Here is a 19911-nt window from a genome sequence, read left to right as displayed (position 1 = left end):
TCTGCTCCTAATCCAGGTATTTGCCTGTGGGGAATACACCCTTCCTGCACTGGCCATAACCTACATGCTTACATCAACCAACATAACCCTTCAGCCATTCAGAGACCTCAACACACAGGGCTGAATATTTTTGGTCACACCTTGTCACTGCAGACACATTTAGTCATGTACCCATAGTGGGACACCTACAGGGTTAAATGGAAAAATAGCCTGCCTTACTTTGGCCACATATTGATATTGATATCATGGTAGGGTTGTAGTGCTCTATATACTAGAAGTAATTTTCATAGAGCCGTAGTTTTTATAGAATCCCTGGACCTTGTTAACAAATGTTGGCAGCAATGGGACCAATTGTGCTGAATAAATCCACACAATATTCAGGAACTTCAAAAAGAGACTAATTAACATTTGTTAGATCTCATGTCATTGGGGAAAAGCACTTCTTCATATTCTAGGTAATTGTTCATACTGGTAATTAACAGACTTACAACTTTGAACTTCGATTGTAATAATTAATATTAAAAAGTCATACAGTTTAACCACGATTAATCCATGATAAAAAGGGTTCTTGAATGAAAAATGCAACAGTTCCCATCTCTTTCACAAAGTGTATCTTCATATGCCTTGTTTATGGGACGCTCAGGAGTCGCACTAATAGCTATAGAGATGTCCAGATAGAGCAACTAATCATAAGTACCAAAGTGTTTATTACAGGGCCACTAAACCTAGACTTAAGTTGCTTTACATTCATAACAACAAAACAGAAACCTTTCCTGATAACATATAGGTATATGTGTAAATGTTTAAAGAGCTTGTCCACATTTAGACCAGCCCTCCTTAATTTTACATGCTCCCATTATAGCAAATAGGGTGTCCCACCGCAGGGAAATCACATATTCTACAAACCATCCACGGCTCTTCAATAGAATTTAGTGGCGCTCTATTACAGGGGTAAGTCGTCTGCTCAATTACCATGAGCCGCATTACGAGCCGACTTTCAGGTAATGGGAGTGGGGGAGATTCCTGGGGCGACATTCTTATTTGCTATAAAGTGATGGATGTTATATGAAGGAGGGGGGTTTTTAAAGTGGAAAACTGAAACACAATTAAACAGAATTGAGATAGCTTTGATAATGAGAGGAATCATTCTTTAGTTTCCATATTAGGTTTGTAGCTATATTGTAGAACAAAAAGCGTTCTATTTAACTATGTCAGATAGCAGAAAACAATATCTTGCAAGGTTATATGCAATGTCAAAATGATACATTTCTGTTATAACATGGGAACCTTTATATGTACATTGGTGAATAGTTATATTGGATCAATTTGTGTTTTTGTCATTTTCTTTCTGACACCAGTCATCTTTCAATATAATTTAATTACATGTACATTTTATATTTAGTGTTGCTTTAGTTCTGTGTGGTGTTTTTAGCTGTTTACTGTAAGGTGGGTTCTAAGTCTTTATCATCATTTATTTGAAAGTCTACCACAGTGCTTATGAGTGTGAAAACATGGAAATGTTTGTGTATTTGTCACAAATGCTACAGTAATTGTCACTCTTTGGTCATATAAAATGTTGAAAAGCATTGGATTAAAGACTAAGAAGTATATTTACTAAGTGGAGATGTTGCCTATAGAAACCAGTCAGATTCTAGCTGTCATTTTGTAGAATGTACTAAATAAATGAGAACAAGAATCTGATTGCCTATTATTTGTTGCCTATAGCAACCAATAATGGTTGCTATAGGCAACATCTTCACTCTTTCAAACCCACAGTTTAGTAAATAAACCTCTTATTGTTCTATACTTGGGGATTACCATATGGCAATAGTTATTCATTTTTGTCCAGAGGAGTAATAATATACAAAGTTAGATTTTGGTGATACCTTTTTTTTCCAGTTATACTAACCTGCTGCTTGATTGGTGACTTCACAATACTGCATATCCATGTTACAGCTTTCTATATTTTACTGTTAATTTGTAACAGCCTAATAGTACAATAGTTTACAAAGTACTAGATATAAAAAGGAGACCATGCAGATTTCATTATCTGCCCATGTAATCTGAAATATACTTAACTGATATCGTGTGATATTTCTTTTTTTAACGCAATATTTTTTTTTTATCTTAGGGAAAACCCTATGTATTTGACCGTGTGTTTCCTCCAAATACGACGCAGGAACAAGTCTACCATGCATGCGCCATGCAAATTGTTAAAGGTAATATTTATTATATATGATCATGAGATCAACCTTTTTATGGAAAAGTTTGCTTGCTCCATAAATACATTTTTCAAACTGGTGGCTAATGCTTAAATATATGGGACATTAAATATTTAATTTATTACATTATACATGCCCTCTTGCAGCTTATAATAAAATCATTGCTTTTTGTATCCAAATTCCTGTAGTTTTCTGCCCTATATGTTCATCAAGCAGTTATTTCTTTTTATCCGCCCTCTGATACAATAAAACTCTAGCTGTGTCTTCTGCATTGGACCATACCGCAGGGCAATGAGAATAGGTAACCCTGTCTGATGATATAAATATATGGCATAAAAGCAGAATATATTTAGTAAACGTTGTACTTGTGTACATGCTAATAAATGTAATTATTCTGAGTGTGGACAACCCATTTCATTTTTATATGACAAGAGATAAAATAAAGCAGAAAAGGGGGCTAGCTGTTGACTTAAGTGGTCCTTGTCTAGTGTAAACATGTTCAATGCAACATAACTTGTTATTGTTAATTGTGTCATTTGTACTACTCAATACTAAGATCCCTGTTCCCTGTAGATGTTCTGGCTGGGTATAACGGGACCATCTTTGCTTACGGGCAAACAGCCTCTGGGAAGACCCACACCATGGAGGCAAGTCTGTGCTCAAAATATGTTGTTTTCTCACTCTTCCTAAAATGCAAACCATTACAAAGTATGTCACAGCCTGTCGGTAGCAAAGTGCTACATTTATCAAGGGATGAAAAGTAAGACGCTAATCATATTCTGCCCCCTGATTCTTCAGCTTCATCTGCTGAAATGACTTGAGATGAATGCACAGTTTTGGGGAAAGAAGAGCTTCAGATAGTCTTGATTTGTGCAGTTAGTTGCTAGAGAACACAATTCCTAGATAATGTTGGCAAGCAATGCCATCGACAAATGCCAATTGGTGAAGGTGCATATTTCATGACCATGAAATCTGTGTATTACTCTGCAGTACAAATAAGGTAGAAAACTGCAGATACTTTCATAAGACCTACGTCTGCACCAGCCACGTGGAGGACCTCACGGTGATTACTCTTGCTGTCCCTCATGTATAATCATTTCTACCATCTGTTTTCACATGCACTTCAATATAAATGTTTGAAGCTTGCCATGTGGTTTGTATATATGTTGATGCTCTAGAGGGAAGCTGTCATGTCTTGGTTGTGAGTATCGAAGGATACGTCCCTAGCCTCAGCCATAGGGTACAAACTGTAATTTGTCACTTTTTTCCAGGGTAAGCTCCATGATCCACATCTGATGGGAATTATACCCAGAATCGCCAGGGACATATTCAACCACATCTATTCCATGGATGAAAACCTGGAATTCCATATCAAGGTATATTACCAGCTTACATGTTCAAGATAAACTCTTACGTATGGTATGGTCCAACTTTTATATGGGTAGGTGAACAGGATGCTAATGCTGATGAACGTACCAGGTCCTATATAACAACTAGTTGCATTCAGTAGGTGAGGAGCTCTCAGAGAAATTTACAAAAATACAAAAGCATAGGAAGGTAACAACTAGCACCTTACCCCTGTTTGTAATATAAGTATAAAAAAATATATATTCTGCAATGATTTTGTAACTGGGATGTGATTATTTGGACATCATGTTAGTTAGTTGAACTAAACAGCTATAAGCTAAATAAAAATATTACTGTAAATGTTAATTAATACTGGAAATTAGGTTTATGTAATTGGTGATTGGGATCAATGACAGACTATATATATATATATATATAGGTATATTAAATTTAATCCTAGACTCAAAAAAATGGTAAACAAGAAGGTAGAATATAAACATGCTAGACCTGATTCATTAAGCAGAGTAAAACAAAACAAAAATTACTAACTTTGCACCTTGGCAAAACCATGTTGCATTGGAGGGAGAGGTAAATTTAAAATGTGAGGACAGATTTATAGTCGGGGTAGGGCATGTCCTAGATCAATTTTAAATTTCAGTGTACAAATAAGCTATCAAGTATTTGTGTGCTACATGAAAAAAACAGCCAGTATTTAGTTTATGTGCAAAATAATAAACTAATTTGCACCCCTTGCATTGTAACATGGTTTTGTCCAGGAGAAAACATTTTTTTGCCTTACTTTCCTGAATGAATCAGGCCCGCTTAGTTTATAAACAAATTACAATATTTACACTCTGAGGATAAGTAATGTAGAGAGTTAATTATGAATTTTTATACAGTCGCAGCCAAAACAATGCACCTTGTTGGTATCTGTTTTTCCAGGTTTCCTACTTTGAGATTTACTTGGATAAAATAAGAGACCTGCTAGATGGTAAGTAAACAATAGCTAGAGGGTGGAGCAAAATAAGAGCGAGGTGTCCTAGGGCTCTCAAATTTAATGGCAGCTTGGCTTATAAGGGAAATTATACTGTACAACTGATCAATATTGACAAATAGGAACATTTCCAGGATAAGAATATCCAGAGACAAATCTTCAGATCTTGGGACTGTCCCAAGGTGGGAACTTTGATGTAGTTTTAAATCACCAATAGCAAAGAGTTTTGTAAATCAGTGTCCTCTTTGATGCTAAAATGCAGGTTAGTGAAATATCATTAATTAGTTAAGGGGTAAAACTGGATCCCAAAACATTATTTCCCTAAGTATTTACATTGTGTGACATGGGCATGACCAGTGTGCAAGGGTATGGCTATCATTTTAGACAAATAGATAGGTTACGCAGCTCCCTCTTCATAAGCGGACATTCCCCCGGACTGTCTCTGCATTTGGGAGAAAGTCCTGTCTGAGCAGTATAGTCACCCAAAATCGGAACTGCCCCACGAAACTCAGGAGAGTTGGCAGACCTGTGCTGGTCTCGCCTACCTGTTCTTGCATCTTTTACTACCTGCTGCTGCTGGTGTCTTAAGCTCAGTTTCTGGTTGTCTGGATCCTGGAATGTTGGGTCCCTGTTAAGAAAAAAGATAGAAAGCCTCGCTATAAGTGAACACTAGGCCTCTCTTCTCCAACCAGCTACAACATTAAATCAATAGCACCCACATTTAATAATTAGGCCTCCCTACCTGCAACAGCCTTAACATTACATTAATAGCGTTCACATTTTATTAATAGGCCTATTTCCCCCATCCAGTCCAATGCTATAAATAAGCCCCTACTCCCACCCCCAAACAGCCCTGACGTTAAATTAGACTATTCACATTTAATAAATAAACCACTTTCCCCCAAAACAGCACCTATATTAAATAATTAGTATTCATATTAATAAATAGCCTTCCTTCTCCCTTAACTCAGCCCACATTCAGTTAATAGCTCCCAAACCACCCGAGTATTAAATTAAAGGTCCCACTCTGACCCCACTATTAAATAGCCTGGACCGCCAAGTAAAAAGCCCCCACTACCACCCCACCACTTAATATAGTTGGTAACCCCCACCCAGCATTAAATGACTAGACAACCTCACCATTAATTAATAGGCCATCCCCGACCACATTACATGCCTGATACTGCTGAGCTTGGTCTTGCATGCTCCTGCTGACCCGACCATATTGCTGCCAATGAGGAGAATGCGGCAGACATCGAGGGACGCTCCTCACACTAATATTATACTGCCATACTGGGAGCGAAGCAGCAGTGGGTACATGTAGAACATTGGAGGACCCGTTGGATCATGTGACCTGAGATTTTATGGGATATTCCACCCAAAACTAAAGCTTCAGTTTATTGGTATAATTATACTTAAAGCTCAAACTTTGTAAAGACATTGGTGTTGAAGGAGGAATACGCTGGAGATGTTTTTCTATCATTGTAATTAAAATCTAAACATAGATATTTTTGCACAGTTAATCCCCGTTTCAGTTAAATTTAGATGTGTCAATTTTCCTCATTCCTACAGTCAACGTTTTTACCTATAAAAGAAAATAAGAAAATGAATGAACTGCTTTTCAGCCTGTGTAGCCTCAAGGAACAGACTCACAGTATCACAGTATATTAGGTTTAGGATAACTGTGCTGCTAGACTGGCAAATGATCTAATCATACATATTCATTGCAGTGTTATTTATTACGAAGCATGTTAATCTTTATGTAAATAAGCTATTATCAGTTTATTATACTTTAGGATGACGAAATCAGAGCTTTCATTATAGACTTTGATTTGTCACCTGCTTGAGGCTGTGGGGATGTGATTGCTAACACACATAACGTGCTATGTATGCAGTGCATGATGTGCACCATACTGGGTGTTAAAATGATGTATGTTATTTGATGCTCTGCACTTTTGATTTGCACCCACATGAAAAAGTAAGATTTTATTTTGAGGACAGAGCTATTTAAATTAGATTCAAGAGGTGTAATAGTTGCATTTACCAGCATATTCCCTGATTAGTGGGTTTCCCTGCAAAGGGATTAGGTTTATTTTTGTACCAGTGATCAGTAGGTGTCAGTAGTCAGGGGTCATCCGGTCATTGTGGCAGCCTTTGTACATAAGAAGATGCATTACACATGTACTTTGTATGCCTTTATAAATGTCTCTTACAGTGCCTTAAATAGGGTGAAAGGAGAAGTTGTTCTTATTTATTTTCATTAACTAGAAGTCTGTTTAAGAACCTCCCGGCATTACTGCTGTTGTCTTGTCATCAGGGGCAGCGCCCCCCCCCGGGGAGCTCAGTCAGGCCGCTATTAGGGCTGGGGGGTAGGCCGGCCGCCCCCCGGATGCAATATTACACATTTGTACCCGCGACCGATGACATCAAATGCGGCCTCTCCCAGCCCGCGCCTGCTTGTCATTGATATTGTCACTCTGCAAATACATACCGCCCAACTGTCCTGATATAGGTGGTTCAGTCCCAGTTTGAGGGGACTACATTGTAGGGGTGTTTTTAGGGGAGGGGAATGGGGCTGGGGGGCCTAGCACTTTGGAAATTACATGGACACAACCGTGTGTACCGTGACTCCTCCCCCTAGAGGCGCACGCTCTCTTAATTTGGAACACCCTAAAGTTGTGTTGTATGTAACTGCTGTACAGCATATCAGATTATTTTTTAACAGTTTATAAATAATTTTACTCTGTTGGTGCAACAGCAAAAAGGGTGGAAGCACTAATGGGTCTATTTATTTATTATTAGATGGGGATATGAAAGATTTTCTATCACCACATATTGCAATGATAGAAAATCTTCTTTGCTGCTATTCACCAATACATCAGCTCAGCTCCCCGGTGATACTGACCAGCAGCGTTAGGCTGATCTTACTGCTTAGCCAGGCCAATCTAGAAGCCTAAGGTGCATATGTGGATCTGCTTGCTGTGCAGTGGAACTGGAAGCTTGGAAATTCTTCGACTTACCCCCAACTATCGCCATCTTGAAATAGCGATAGGAGAGCATCACACTGGCCACGGTAAATAGGATTCCCTATGCTTCGCCTGGTCGCTTTTCTCCCTATAATAAATACACCCCTAAATCTGTCACTGCATCTGAGAATGTGCTGTGTGCTCTCTGGCTTGTGTGTGAGCTCGTCTCGTAGTTCGCAAAGGGAACATAGGTCTGAGCCATCTTTGGTTAGTCCCCTTTTGCTATGCATTCATGCACAAGGTCCAATGGGCAGACAATAATTGGGGTGCGATTTTGAGTATGTGACTGAATCGGCCCCCTTAAGATGCAAATCCCCTATAAAAATGTAAGTACATCTTTATTATCTAGCAAAGGTATGCCTATTACATAACTTTATTCCAGTTCATAAAAAAATATATACTTTATATGGATTTCAAAGAACTGTAACTTGAATGTAGGGGTTATTTACTAAATGTAAATGTGCAGAAATCCAAAACAACCAATCAGGCACTTGCTCTCATTGTTTTCATTACACTAGGTATATATAAGCTAATTGGTTGCTATGGGCTGAGGTATATTTAGGGCTCTGGCACTTATAGCTGTGTTTTATAGCTGCACTACCACCTAGTATAAGGTGGTCCCTAGCAAATCTGTCTTACATGTTTTATAGATGAAAAGAAAAATAACCTGGGTAAATTATATTGCGCTATTGATTTTAAGTATAATGTTTTTTAAAAATCAATTCATTTGTTTTCCTTTCCAGTATCTAAAACAAACCTCTCTGTACATGAAGACAAGAACCGCGTTCCATATGTCAAGGTGAGAGCAGACATTAAACTTGTTTTTTTCTGTGGTTTTGTTTTATGGGTCCATATCTAATATTACCTAGGCTGCAAAAATAGATTTAAAGCTGGTAAATAATGGATCAGAAAAAGAACCAGATCCAGTGATTTTTTTTCCCATATATCCCATATTCTAAGACTATCCTGGCAGATTTACAAATGTGAAAACAAAGGCATGAACAAATCCCTCTATCTTCTTTTTCTTCCAATGTGCCTATGTGTGAGGCTCACGTGTTTTAAAAACATACAATCAAGCTGTCCCTATGTTTCAGAACATTCCTGTTTGGAAAGTTGTGACAAATTAGGTAATGACCCATTCAACACCCATTCAACACCCATTCCCCACCAAACCACACCTCCTTTCTGTTAGGCAACATACATTTTTACTTCAGAAAATCAGGATTATTGGGAGGTATGCCTATGACATAACTTTATTCCAGTTCATAAAAAATTCTATACTTTATATGGATTTCAAAGAACTGTAACTTGAATGTAGGGGTTATTTACTAAATGTAAATGTGCAGAAATCCAAAACAACCAATCAGGCACTTGCTCTCATTGTCTTCATTGCACTAGGTATATATAAGCTAATTGGTTGCTATGGGCTGAGGTATATTTAGGGCTCTGGCACTTATAGCTGTGTTTTATAGCTGCACTACTACCCAGTAAAAGGTGGTCCCTCCAGCCACTTGGCTACTGCATACAGCCTTAGTTCTTGGGGCTACGCTGGTTCTATAATACAGAAATGGCAAATGAATTCCACTCACCACTTTAAAATGGTGGCAGAGGGGGTTATGAGCGGAAGGAACTACACAAACTGCAATCTCATGTGATTGGTCATCCACTAAATCCCTACCTGCCCATCCCCATGTTTTAGGATGGGTCTGCAAGGGGAACAGATTCATGGAGCAGGTCCTGGAGCTCTGGGTGGGAGTGGGTGGAGCCCCTGCACTATTCCATTTTACTAGGTGGGAGTGCAGCTTTAAATACTAGATACTGAAAATAAGTCTGGGGCCACATCAGTTTATTAAGTCACACCCACAATGACGTGGCATATCAAGGCATGCATTTTTTAATATAAAAATATAAAATTAATAAGTAAAATTAATTTTGAGCACAAAGTGCAGTATAGGGAAAAATATATACCTGACTTGCGTGGCTTTGATAAAAGAAATGTACTTATTGGAGAATACTTTGCATGAGTGCTTTGTAAAAGTAATATACTTATATAGCTATATTCCTGGACTAGATATTTGATAATTTATCACATAATTATTGAGTGCAGAGGGCATCATACCCCCATTACTAGCCAAACAGAGAAATGGGGACAAGAAAATATACTCAGGGCAACTGAGTGATCCTCCTCCAGCTCGTGCATGCGCAGTAGAACGGAAAGCAAGGATTTGGGCTTTTGGTTCCACCATTTCCTATATAGGATGAAGCAAAAATAAGTGCCCTACCACCATCAAAATAATAATAAATCATCCCCTTGGTCACCTTAACCATATCTTAAAGCTGAAGCCACTGTTGACATCTGCTCTATCCCTCAACAATGCCCAACTCTACAGCATAGTAAGTGCATTCATAGCAATGTGGCACAGGTACATCATACTTACCAACTTTAGAGAGTTGGTTTCCGGGAGCCTGCCTGGGGAGGGGGGCGTGATGGGGGGCGGCCAAAATGTGCGTCATTTTGGACCCCGTGACTTAATGATGCAAACACGTCATTTGACAGCGGGGGGCGGGGCCAAACACCGCTATTCATCTAGAATCGTGGCGTTTGGGACCTAATTCTGCCCACTTCACTAGGAAGTGGGGCACTTCCTAGTGAAGTGGGCAGATCCGGGAGATTGCCACACTCTCCCGGGAGTCCGTGAGACTCTCGCAAAATGCGGGAGTCTCCCGGCCATTCCGGGAGAGTTGGCAAGTATGAGGTACATATAAGTACATTATTCCTATCATCAGTATTATTTGGCAAATCCTGGTTGTCTGACTTGCTAAGTCACTATACAACTAGATTAAAGCACAGTTTTCTTTTCAGGAGCTGCACTGCTCTGGCTATAATGCTCTTAGTATGGGCTACTGCACATTTGCCTGCTTATTCTTTATGTTTATTAAATAAAGAGCTTTTAATGCTTAATCTCATGCTTAATTTGTCTCACAGCATTTTCTGAAGTAAAAGCAGTTGGAATAATCTTTACCATATTGAGTATGTAATGGAACTATAAATCAGAGTACATAAATGAAACGTACATGACAGGAAGCATTTGCTCCATTTTATATATATATATATATATCTATATATATATATATATATATATATATATAGATGTATAGTAGTATATGTGTATACATACATATGTGTATATATACTAGGGATGAGCGCACTCGGATTTATGAAATCCGAGCCCACCCGAACGTTGCGGATCCGAGTCGGATCCGAGACAGATCCGGGTATTGGCGCCAAATTTAAATCTGAAACTGAGGCTCTGACTCATAATCCCGTTGTCGGATCTCGCGATACTCGGATCCTATAAATTCCCCGCTAGTCGCCGCCATCTTCACTCGGGCATTGATCAGGGTAGAGGGAGGGTGTGTTAGGTGGTCCTCTGTCCTGGTAGATCTCGTGCTGTGCTGTTTAGTTCTGTGCTGTGCTGTTTAGTTCTGTGCTGTGCTGTGCTGTGCTGTGCTGTGCTGTGCTGTGTTCTGCAGTATCAGTCCAGTGGTGCTGTGTGCTGTGCTCTGTCCTTCTGAGGTCAGTGGTGCTGCTGGGTCCTGTGCTGTGTCCTGTTCAGTCCAGTGGTGCTGTGTCCTGTGCTCTGTGCTTCTAAGGGCATAGTTATTTCCCCAATATTCCCCTGTGTTTAAAAAAATAAAAAAAAGTTTTTTAAAAAAATACCAAAAACTACTTTAATTTTTTTTAATTACCACAAAATTTGCACAACCAATCCTGCAGTATAAGCCCATTGGTACTGCAATATTACCAAGTTCACACATTCAGCAGTAAAAGTCCAGTGGTACTGCAATATTACAAAGTTTACACATTCTGCAGTATCAGTCCAGTGGTGCTGTGTCCTGTGCTCTGTCCTGCTGAGTTCCGTAGTGCTGCTGGGTCCTGTGCCGTGTCCTGTTCAGTCCAGTGGTGCTGTGTCCTGTGCTCTGTGCTTCTAAGGGCATAGTTATTTCCCCATTATTCCCAAGTTTTTAAAAAATAAAAAAAAACTAAAAAAAAATAAAAAATTAAAAAAAAAAAATATATATAATAATTATAACCAAATTTGCAAAACCAATACAGCAGTATAAGTCCATTGGTACTGCAATATTACCAAGTTCACACATTCTGCAGTATCTTGTGCTACATATAATGGAGACCAAAAATTTGGAGGATAAAGTAGGGAAAGATCAAGACCCACTTCCTCCTAATGCTGAAGCTGCTGCCACTAGTCATGACATAGACGATGAAATGCCATCAACGTCGTCTTCCAAGCCCGATGCCCAATCTCGTAGTACCGGGCATATAAAATCCAAAAAGCCCGAGTTAAGAAAAAGTAGCAAAAAGAGAAACTTAAAATCATCTGAGGAGAAACGTAAAGTTGCCAATATGCCATTTACGACACGGAGTGGCAAGGAACGGCTTAGGCCCTGGCCCGTGTTCATGACTAGTGGTTCAGCTTCACCCACGGATCTTAGCCCTCCTCCTCCTCCCCCCCCCCCCTACAAAAAATTGAAGAGAGTTATGCTGTCAGCAACAAAACAGCAAACAACTCTGCCTTCTACAGAGAAATTATCACAAATCCACAAGGCGAGTCAGAGGATGTTGGTGGTTGTCAAGCCTGACCTTCCCATCACTGTACGGGAAGAGGTGGCTCGGGAGGAGGCTATTGATGATGTAGCTGGCGCTGTGGAGGAACTTGATGATGAGGATGGTGATGTGGTTATTGTAAATGAGGCACCAGGGGGGAAAACAGCTGATGTCCATGGGATGAAAAAGCCCATCGTCATGCCTGGTCAGAAGACCAAAAAATGCACCTCTTCGGTCTGGAGTTATTTTTATCCAAATCCAGACAACCAATGTATGGCCATATGTAGCTTATGTAAAGCTCAAATAAGCAGGGGTAAGGATCTTGCCCACCTAGGAACATCCTCCCTTATACGTCACCTGAATAACCTTCATAGTTCAGTGGTTAGTTCAGGAACTGGGGCTAGGACCCTCATCGGTACAGGGACACCTAAATCCCGGGGTCCAGTTGGATACACACCAGCAACACCCTCCTCGTCAACTTCCTCCACAATCTCCATCAGATTCAGTCCTGCAGCCCAAGTCAGCAGCCAGACTGAGTCCTCCTTAAATACGGGATTCATCCGAGGAATCCTGCAGCGGTACGCCTACTACTGCCACTGCTGCTGTTGCTGCTGTTAGTCGGTCATCTTCCCAGAGGGGAAGTCGTAAGACCGCTAAGTCTTTCACAAAACAATTGACCGTCCAACAGTCGTTTGCCATGACCACAAAATACGATAGTAGTCACCCTATTGCAAAGCGTATAACTGCGGCTATAACTGCAATGTTGGTGTTAGACGTGCGCCCGGTGTCCGCCATCAGTGGAGTGGGATTTAGAGGGTTGATGGAGGTATTGTGTCCCCGGTACCAAATTTACTACCGGGGCCACTCCACTGTGCAGTCCATATTTAGGTGTATCAGATATTAACAACGGTGACAGTTGATGCCCAATTTTTTAATTATATTGTGGCCTCGGTACCAAATTGTGTACCGGGGCCACCACACTACGCAGTCAAGATAGATAGATGCGTATCATAGATAAAGTACATTCAGTGGTGTGGGGCAAATTGAAAAATATTCAAAATGCACTGACATTATCAAAAACAAGAGGTTGTCACACGCTAAAACTCAAACATGTATATGATGGAGAGGATGGAGGAGCAGCCGTATGTGTAGTGTAATGCAGACCTGTTGAAGGTTTTTTATATATTTTATTGTGGTGCCCAGTGCCCACTCCTCTAGGCAGTCCAGGTACATTTATTGGTGCGATTCATAAAAGTTCAGGGTTTTTAATATATTGTGGTGACCCACTCCTCTACGCAGTCCAGGTACATTTATTGGTGCGAATCAAACAAGTTGATGGTTTTCTTATTATATATATTGTGGTGACCCACTCCTCTACGCAGTCCAGGTACATTTATTGGTGCGATTCATAAAAGTTCAGGGTTTTTAATATATTGTGGTGACCCACTCCTCTACGCAGTCCAGGTACATTTATTGGTGCGATTCATAAAAGTTCAGGGTTTTTAATATATTGTGGTGACCCACTCCTCTACGCAGTCCAGGTACATTTATTGGTGCGATTCATAAAAGTTCAGGGTTTTTAATATATTGTGGTGACCCACTCCTCTACGCAGTCCAGGTACATTTATTGGTGCGATTCATAAAAGTTCAGGGTTTTTAATATATTGTGGTGACCCACTCCTCTACGCAGTCCAGGTACATTTATTGGTGCGAATCAAACAAGTTGATGGTTTTCTTATTATATATATTGTGGTGACCCACTCCTCTACGCAGTCCAGGTACATTTATTGGTGCGATTCATAAAAGTTCAGGGTTTTTAATATATTGTGGTGACCCACTCCTCTACGCAGTCCAGGTACATTTATTGGTGCGATTCATAAAAGTTCAGGGTTTTTAATATATTGTGGTGACCCACTCCTCTACGCAGTCCAGGTACATTTATTGGTGCGATTCATAAAAGTTCAGGGTTTTTAATATATTGTGGTGACCCACTCCTCTACGCAGTCCAGGTACATTTATTGGTGCGATTCATAAAAGTTCAGGGTTTTTAATATATTGTGGTGACCCACTCCTCTACGCAGTCCAGGTACATTTATTGGTGCGATTCATAAAAGTTCAGGGTTTTTAATATATTGTGGTGACCCACTCCTCTACGCAGTCCAGGTACATTTATTGGTGCGATTCATAAAAGTTCAGGGTTTTTAATATATTGTGGTGACCCACTCCTCTACGCAGTCCAGGTACATTTATTGGTGCGATTCATAAAAGTTCAGGGTTTTTAATATATTGTGGTGACCCACTCCTCTACGCAGTCCAGGTACATTTATTGGTGCGATTCATAAAAGTTCAGGGTTTTTAATATATTGTGGTGACCCACTCCTCTACGCAGTCCAGGTACATTTATTGGTGCGATTCATAAAAGTTCAGGGTTTTTAATATATTGTGGTGACCCACTCCTCTACGCAGTCCAGGTACATTTATTTGTGCGATTCATAAAAGTTCAGGGTTTTTAATATATTGTGGTGACCCACTCCTCTACGCAGTCCAGGTACATTTATTGGTGCGATTCATAAAAGTTCAGGGTTTTTAATATATTGTGGTGACCCACTCCTCTACGCAGTCCAGGTACATTTATTGGTGCGATTCATAAAAGTTCAGGGTTTTTAATATATTGTGGTGACCCACTCCTCTACGCAGTCCAGGTACATTTATTGGTGCGAATCAAACAAGTTGATGGTTTTCTTATTATATATATTGTGGTGACCCACTCCTCTACGCAGTCCAGGTACATTTATTGGTGCGATTCATAAAAGTTCAGGGTTTTTAATATATTGTGGTGACCCACTCCTCTACGCAGTCCAGGTACATTTATTGGTGCGATTCATAAAAGTTCAGGGTTTTTAATATATTGTGGTGACCCACTCCTCTACGCAGTCCAGGTACATTTATTGGTGCGATTCATAAAAGTTCAGGGTTTTTAATATATTGTGGTGACCCACTCCTCTACGCAGTCCAGGTACATTTATTGGTGCGATTCATAAAAGTTCAGGGTTTTTAATATATATTGTGGTGACCCACTCCTCTACGCAGTCCAGGTACATTTATTGGTGCGAATCATAAAAGTTCAGGGTTTTTAATATATATTGTGGTGACCCACTCCTCTACGCAGTCCAGAAAGATACCTTGTTGCAACGTTTTGGACTAATAACTATATTGTGAGGTGTTCAGAATACACTGTAAATTAGTGGAAATGCTTGTTATTGAATGTTATTGAGGTTAATAATAGCCTAGGAGTGAAAATAAGCCCAAAAACTTGATTTTTAAACTTTTTATGTTTTTTTCAAAAAAAATCCGAATCCAAAACCTTAAATCCGAACCGAGACCTTTCGTCAAGTGTTTTGCGAGACAAATCCGAACCCCAAAAATAACGAAAATCCGGATCCAAAACACAAAACACGAGACCTCAAAAGTCGCCGGTGCACATCCCTAATATATACATATGTGTCATGTACGTTTCATTTATGTATTCTGATTTATAGTTCCATTATATACTCAATATGGTAAAGATTAGTCCAACTGCTTTCACTTCAGAAAGTGCTATATATATTTATACATATATATGTGTGCGTGTATGTATGTATGTATGTATGTATGTATGTGTGTGTGAATGTATGTATGTATGTGTGTATGTATATAATGTGTATGTGCATGTATATATATATATATTTAAAGAGAGAGAGAGAGATAAATGGTACTAGTGTAATGGAAGCTGGTCTGCCTGGCTGCCTGTGATTGCTAACATGAATAAAGCCATTACTAGAGTAAGATAGACCATTTTTCTTGCAGTCTTATGTGGCAGGTGCACAGATTCAGGAGGTGTTAGCTGAAAGCCAGGATCACAAAGTATTGATCTCATGCTGTTTTGCTCCAGCTGAATCACTACACAAAACACTTAGTATCATTTACCAGAGTCAGAGATTTCAGTTACACTGAATGGTATTCGTGTGGCTCCCATGGCTCAAATTGTGCCCTTGACACAGAGCGCTGGAACACAGCTGACTTTTCAATTGTTTCCCCACCTATAAGAGGCAGTTTTGTGATGCTGTTCAAGTAAGGGTTTGCATCAGGCTGGTGCAATTATTATGTTTGATATTCTTAGTATGATATGCAGGCCCAGCGACTAGTGTTAAGGGGGTCTGGCCTAGTTTAGTCTAGGGGGTTTTCACAGGATTTAAGCAAGGGGATGCCCATTTATTGTGGAATAGTACCACTGTTAAAAGTACCTCGGAATGTTAATACCATTAACTTTATAAAAATAAAGCATTTTTTTCCTTTTTTGTTTTTTTAATAAAGTTTATTTTATTTTTAAAGATTTTGTTTTATTACATAACTTTTTTTTAATGCAATCGGGAACTGGAAGCCCAAGTCCGTGCTTACAGCTCCAGAGCACATGTGCGCGCCGGCATGTCGGCTCAGGCGTGTGCAGAGACTCTTCCCTAGCAAGCGGTACTCTTACCACCGCCAGCCAATGTCATCGGAGAGCTGAACATTGCTCGGCTGCATCTGTGGCTTTTTTGGGGGGTAAAATGCGTTGATCTTCTATCACTACGTTAGAAAATTTTCATATGGATACAATCTTAATAAATAGACCCCTTGATCTCAAACTGTTGGACTTTAATTCACATTTATCTACCTACAATCATGCATCTCAAGGAGGACATTTGTTAACCAATACTTCTTTCACTTAAAACCTCAGCTTAACTGAGTGTAGGTGGTCTGTTGTTCTGATTTATTAATATTACATTACGGTGCAAACTTTGCACTAAGTCATAGCACCAATCAGACACTTGCTTTGGTTGTCTTGCACTAGACAGATAAAAGTTACTTGCTGATTGGCTGCTGTTGTTCAATGCAAATTTTACACAAAAATGTAATGCTAGTAAATAAGCTCTGATGTATTTTATTTAATCTATTCTGTTCCTCCTGTCAGGGCTGCACTGAGCGTTTTGTGTCCAGTCCAGAGGAGATCCTGGATGTGATCGATGAGGGAAAGTCCAACCGCCATGTCGCTGTCACAAGTGAGGCCTATTTTTATTTATTTTACTAAGTACAGCACAAGCGTATAACTGGAGGGGTCATCCTTAGCTATGCACTCATCCATTTTGGTTCATCCAAGATGACATAATGGTGGCCTCTGCTGGGTTTTACCTGGCTTCACTCCATGCTCCCTTTTACACAAATCCATACATCCTAACATTTACAGTGGCAAAAGCGGGATAAAATAAGCCCCACCCCATATATGTGTAAGCCACACCCCTATTTTGCACACCACAAGCCTTAATCCACCCAGCAGCACCCACTTTGAGAGAAGCCAATGCGATTTCATCATAAATTGTGGGTCTACCATTCGGAACTGTCCTGCTGCATTGGGTCAGTTGGGTGGTTTACAAACAGGTGTATATGGGTTATCAGTGACAGTGTAAGGAATCAGGTATGGCTCTCTCTCCATTGTGGGTATGTTCTCAGGGTATGGTAATTTCACATTCAATAAGAGAATCAAAGGAAAACCTTAAATCATAGGGAGGCCCAGGTGGCTGCAAGATAAACCTCCATACACGCACTAGACCATATATAATCTGGAATTAATGGGTCTCTACACACTCATTAGCCCAGACCCATCTAACTGTACTGATCACTATCAGAGAAGTCCCAGGTATTAAATTTAATCCTGTAAAAGTAATTGTTATATAGGAATAAATTTAGAAAATTCTGGCAAATTTTCTAAAAAAACAACAATATTCCTCTTTATTGCCTTTGTTAAAGATAAAAACTGTAAAAATCACCACAATTCTAAGAGACCACAAAGATATTCTGAGCTTTCTACGGTGAACTTTATAATATAAATAAAATTATAAAATGAGATGAACTATCTTAACACCAATGGTCATTGGAGATTAGTAAAGGATATATAAAAAACAGTTACTAAGGACCGGGCAGTCCTCCTTAACATCAGGGATCAATGACATCACTGTACAATGAAAACTTCCAAACTTAGAAAACACATTTCCTAAAGCCTTATGTGCCAGTAGTAAATCCTTATCACCACAAGCCACACAAGCTCACATCATAATCTTTCCGAAGACAGGAAACGGATCCCCTGCATGTGGCAATTATATGTCAATATCGGTTATAAATGTTGATGTGAAAAGAAGAGACTTATACCTTTACTTCCAAATACTATATATAACAATCAGGTTGGATGTGTTTCATCCAGAGATGTAAATTATACACTATCCCCCTGTACAATGGAATCTGTCTGCTCCTCTCTGCAGATGTAGAAATAGTATATATTGGGCATGAATAGAAATCACTTGTAAAACTTTGGGAATGAAACAGAGATATCTTTGCTGGATTATGATTGTATAAAATAACCCACAGCTTATATTAATGTAAATGATACAAAATATTTTGCTAGTTTTTGATATTCTAAATAAGACTGTAGAGGAATTATTGAAACCTTTGTCAGTGCCATTAGAAATAATAAGTATTACAAGATTAAACATTGATAATAAAGAGCATATATTAGCGTCTTTTGCAGATGATTTTCGTTTTTTGCATTTCTCAACTTCATATAAGTATCTCAAATTTTGTAATAATTTCACATATATACAGAGATTTATTACTTTAAACTAATTGAGACAAATCACACACAAGTCCAAGGCTCAGCCAGTTTTAAGAAAGTAAAAGAAACTTCAAAATAAAGACCTTGCTTGTCCGGCACTAACTAAATACAAGTCACTCCTGAATAACAAACTAAAACAAAGCATAAGAAGTTACAGCACGGTTTTCTCACAGCAAAATTTTCAATACAAAGATTTCTTCCTCTCACAGAGACTCTGCAGTCCCTTTCCCCAGGTAATAAGAGAGTGAATTCACTGCCTAGCAGCCTTTTACACACAGCTCACAGGTGCCAGCATTATTTAGTCTGACAGCAGAACAGAAGACCTGGACTGGGCCTTGTAAATGGAGTCCACCCTTCTCTCTCCATAAACACCCTAGGAACCCTTACTAGCTCATCCCTAAAGCTGAAAATCTCTTTGGGAACTATATATACATATATGTATATGTATATATACCTGGGGCTTAAAAACATGTAGGTTAGAATTCTGGGCCTAATATACGTGCCTGCAAACACTATTTTAGTGTTTTTGTCACATAGTATATAGTATGTATTAGTTTCAGATTATATGTGGGGAGGTAGGATACTTGTGCTTACACTGTTATTAGTAAATTACCCTGTTTTAATATCACCATATGCTCTTGTGCTTTACTTTTTCGATGTTACTTTCTCGGTTGTGCAGTGTGCTTAGAAGTTGGAAATGAAAGTTATGTTCTTCCCTCTTTTGATGTGTGTTCTTGCATTGCTTGTTTTTTATGCCTGTCCTTCACTTTTGTGGTTATGCTTCACTGTTGTGTATTCTCAGTGACCATCATCCTAATAACTGTATTTTATTTTATTTTAGACATGAATGAGCACAGTTCCCGTAGTCACAGCATCTTCCTTATCAATATCAAACAGGAGAATGTGGAGACGGAGCAGAAACTGAGTGGAAAGCTGTATTTGGTGGACCTGGCAGGCAGTGAAAAGGTCAGATTCTTAGCCAGCCAATGATTGGTTAATAATACCTGTACTACGAT

General features: G+C 39.3%; 1 protein-coding gene across 2 annotated transcripts in view; it reads left to right on the top strand.

Annotated features, from left to right (window-relative positions):
• Window positions 1-19911, top strand: part of KIF5A (kinesin family member 5A) — a 125530-nt gene that overhangs the window by 53611 nt on the left and 52008 nt on the right. For both annotated transcript variants that reach the window (XM_075199366.1, XM_075199365.1), the window contains exons 2-8: window positions 2132-2219; window positions 2796-2869; window positions 3494-3598; window positions 4512-4560; window positions 8333-8388; window positions 17204-17291; window positions 19737-19861. In XM_075199366.1, the coding sequence (XP_075055467.1) occupies window positions 2132-2219; window positions 2796-2869; window positions 3494-3598; window positions 4512-4560; window positions 8333-8388; window positions 17204-17291; window positions 19737-19861 (585 nt within the window). The remainder of the gene's footprint in view (window positions 1-2131; window positions 2220-2795; window positions 2870-3493; window positions 3599-4511; window positions 4561-8332; window positions 8389-17203; window positions 17292-19736; window positions 19862-19911) is intronic.

Source organism: Mixophyes fleayi, chromosome 2 (assembly GCF_038048845.1).
Source record: "Mixophyes fleayi isolate aMixFle1 chromosome 2, aMixFle1.hap1, whole genome shotgun sequence".
NCBI classification, from domain to species: Eukaryota; Metazoa; Chordata; class Amphibia; order Anura; family Limnodynastidae; genus Mixophyes; species Mixophyes fleayi.
Note: the sequence above shows the minus strand (reverse complement) of the source record. Positions and strands in the feature narration are given on the sequence as shown.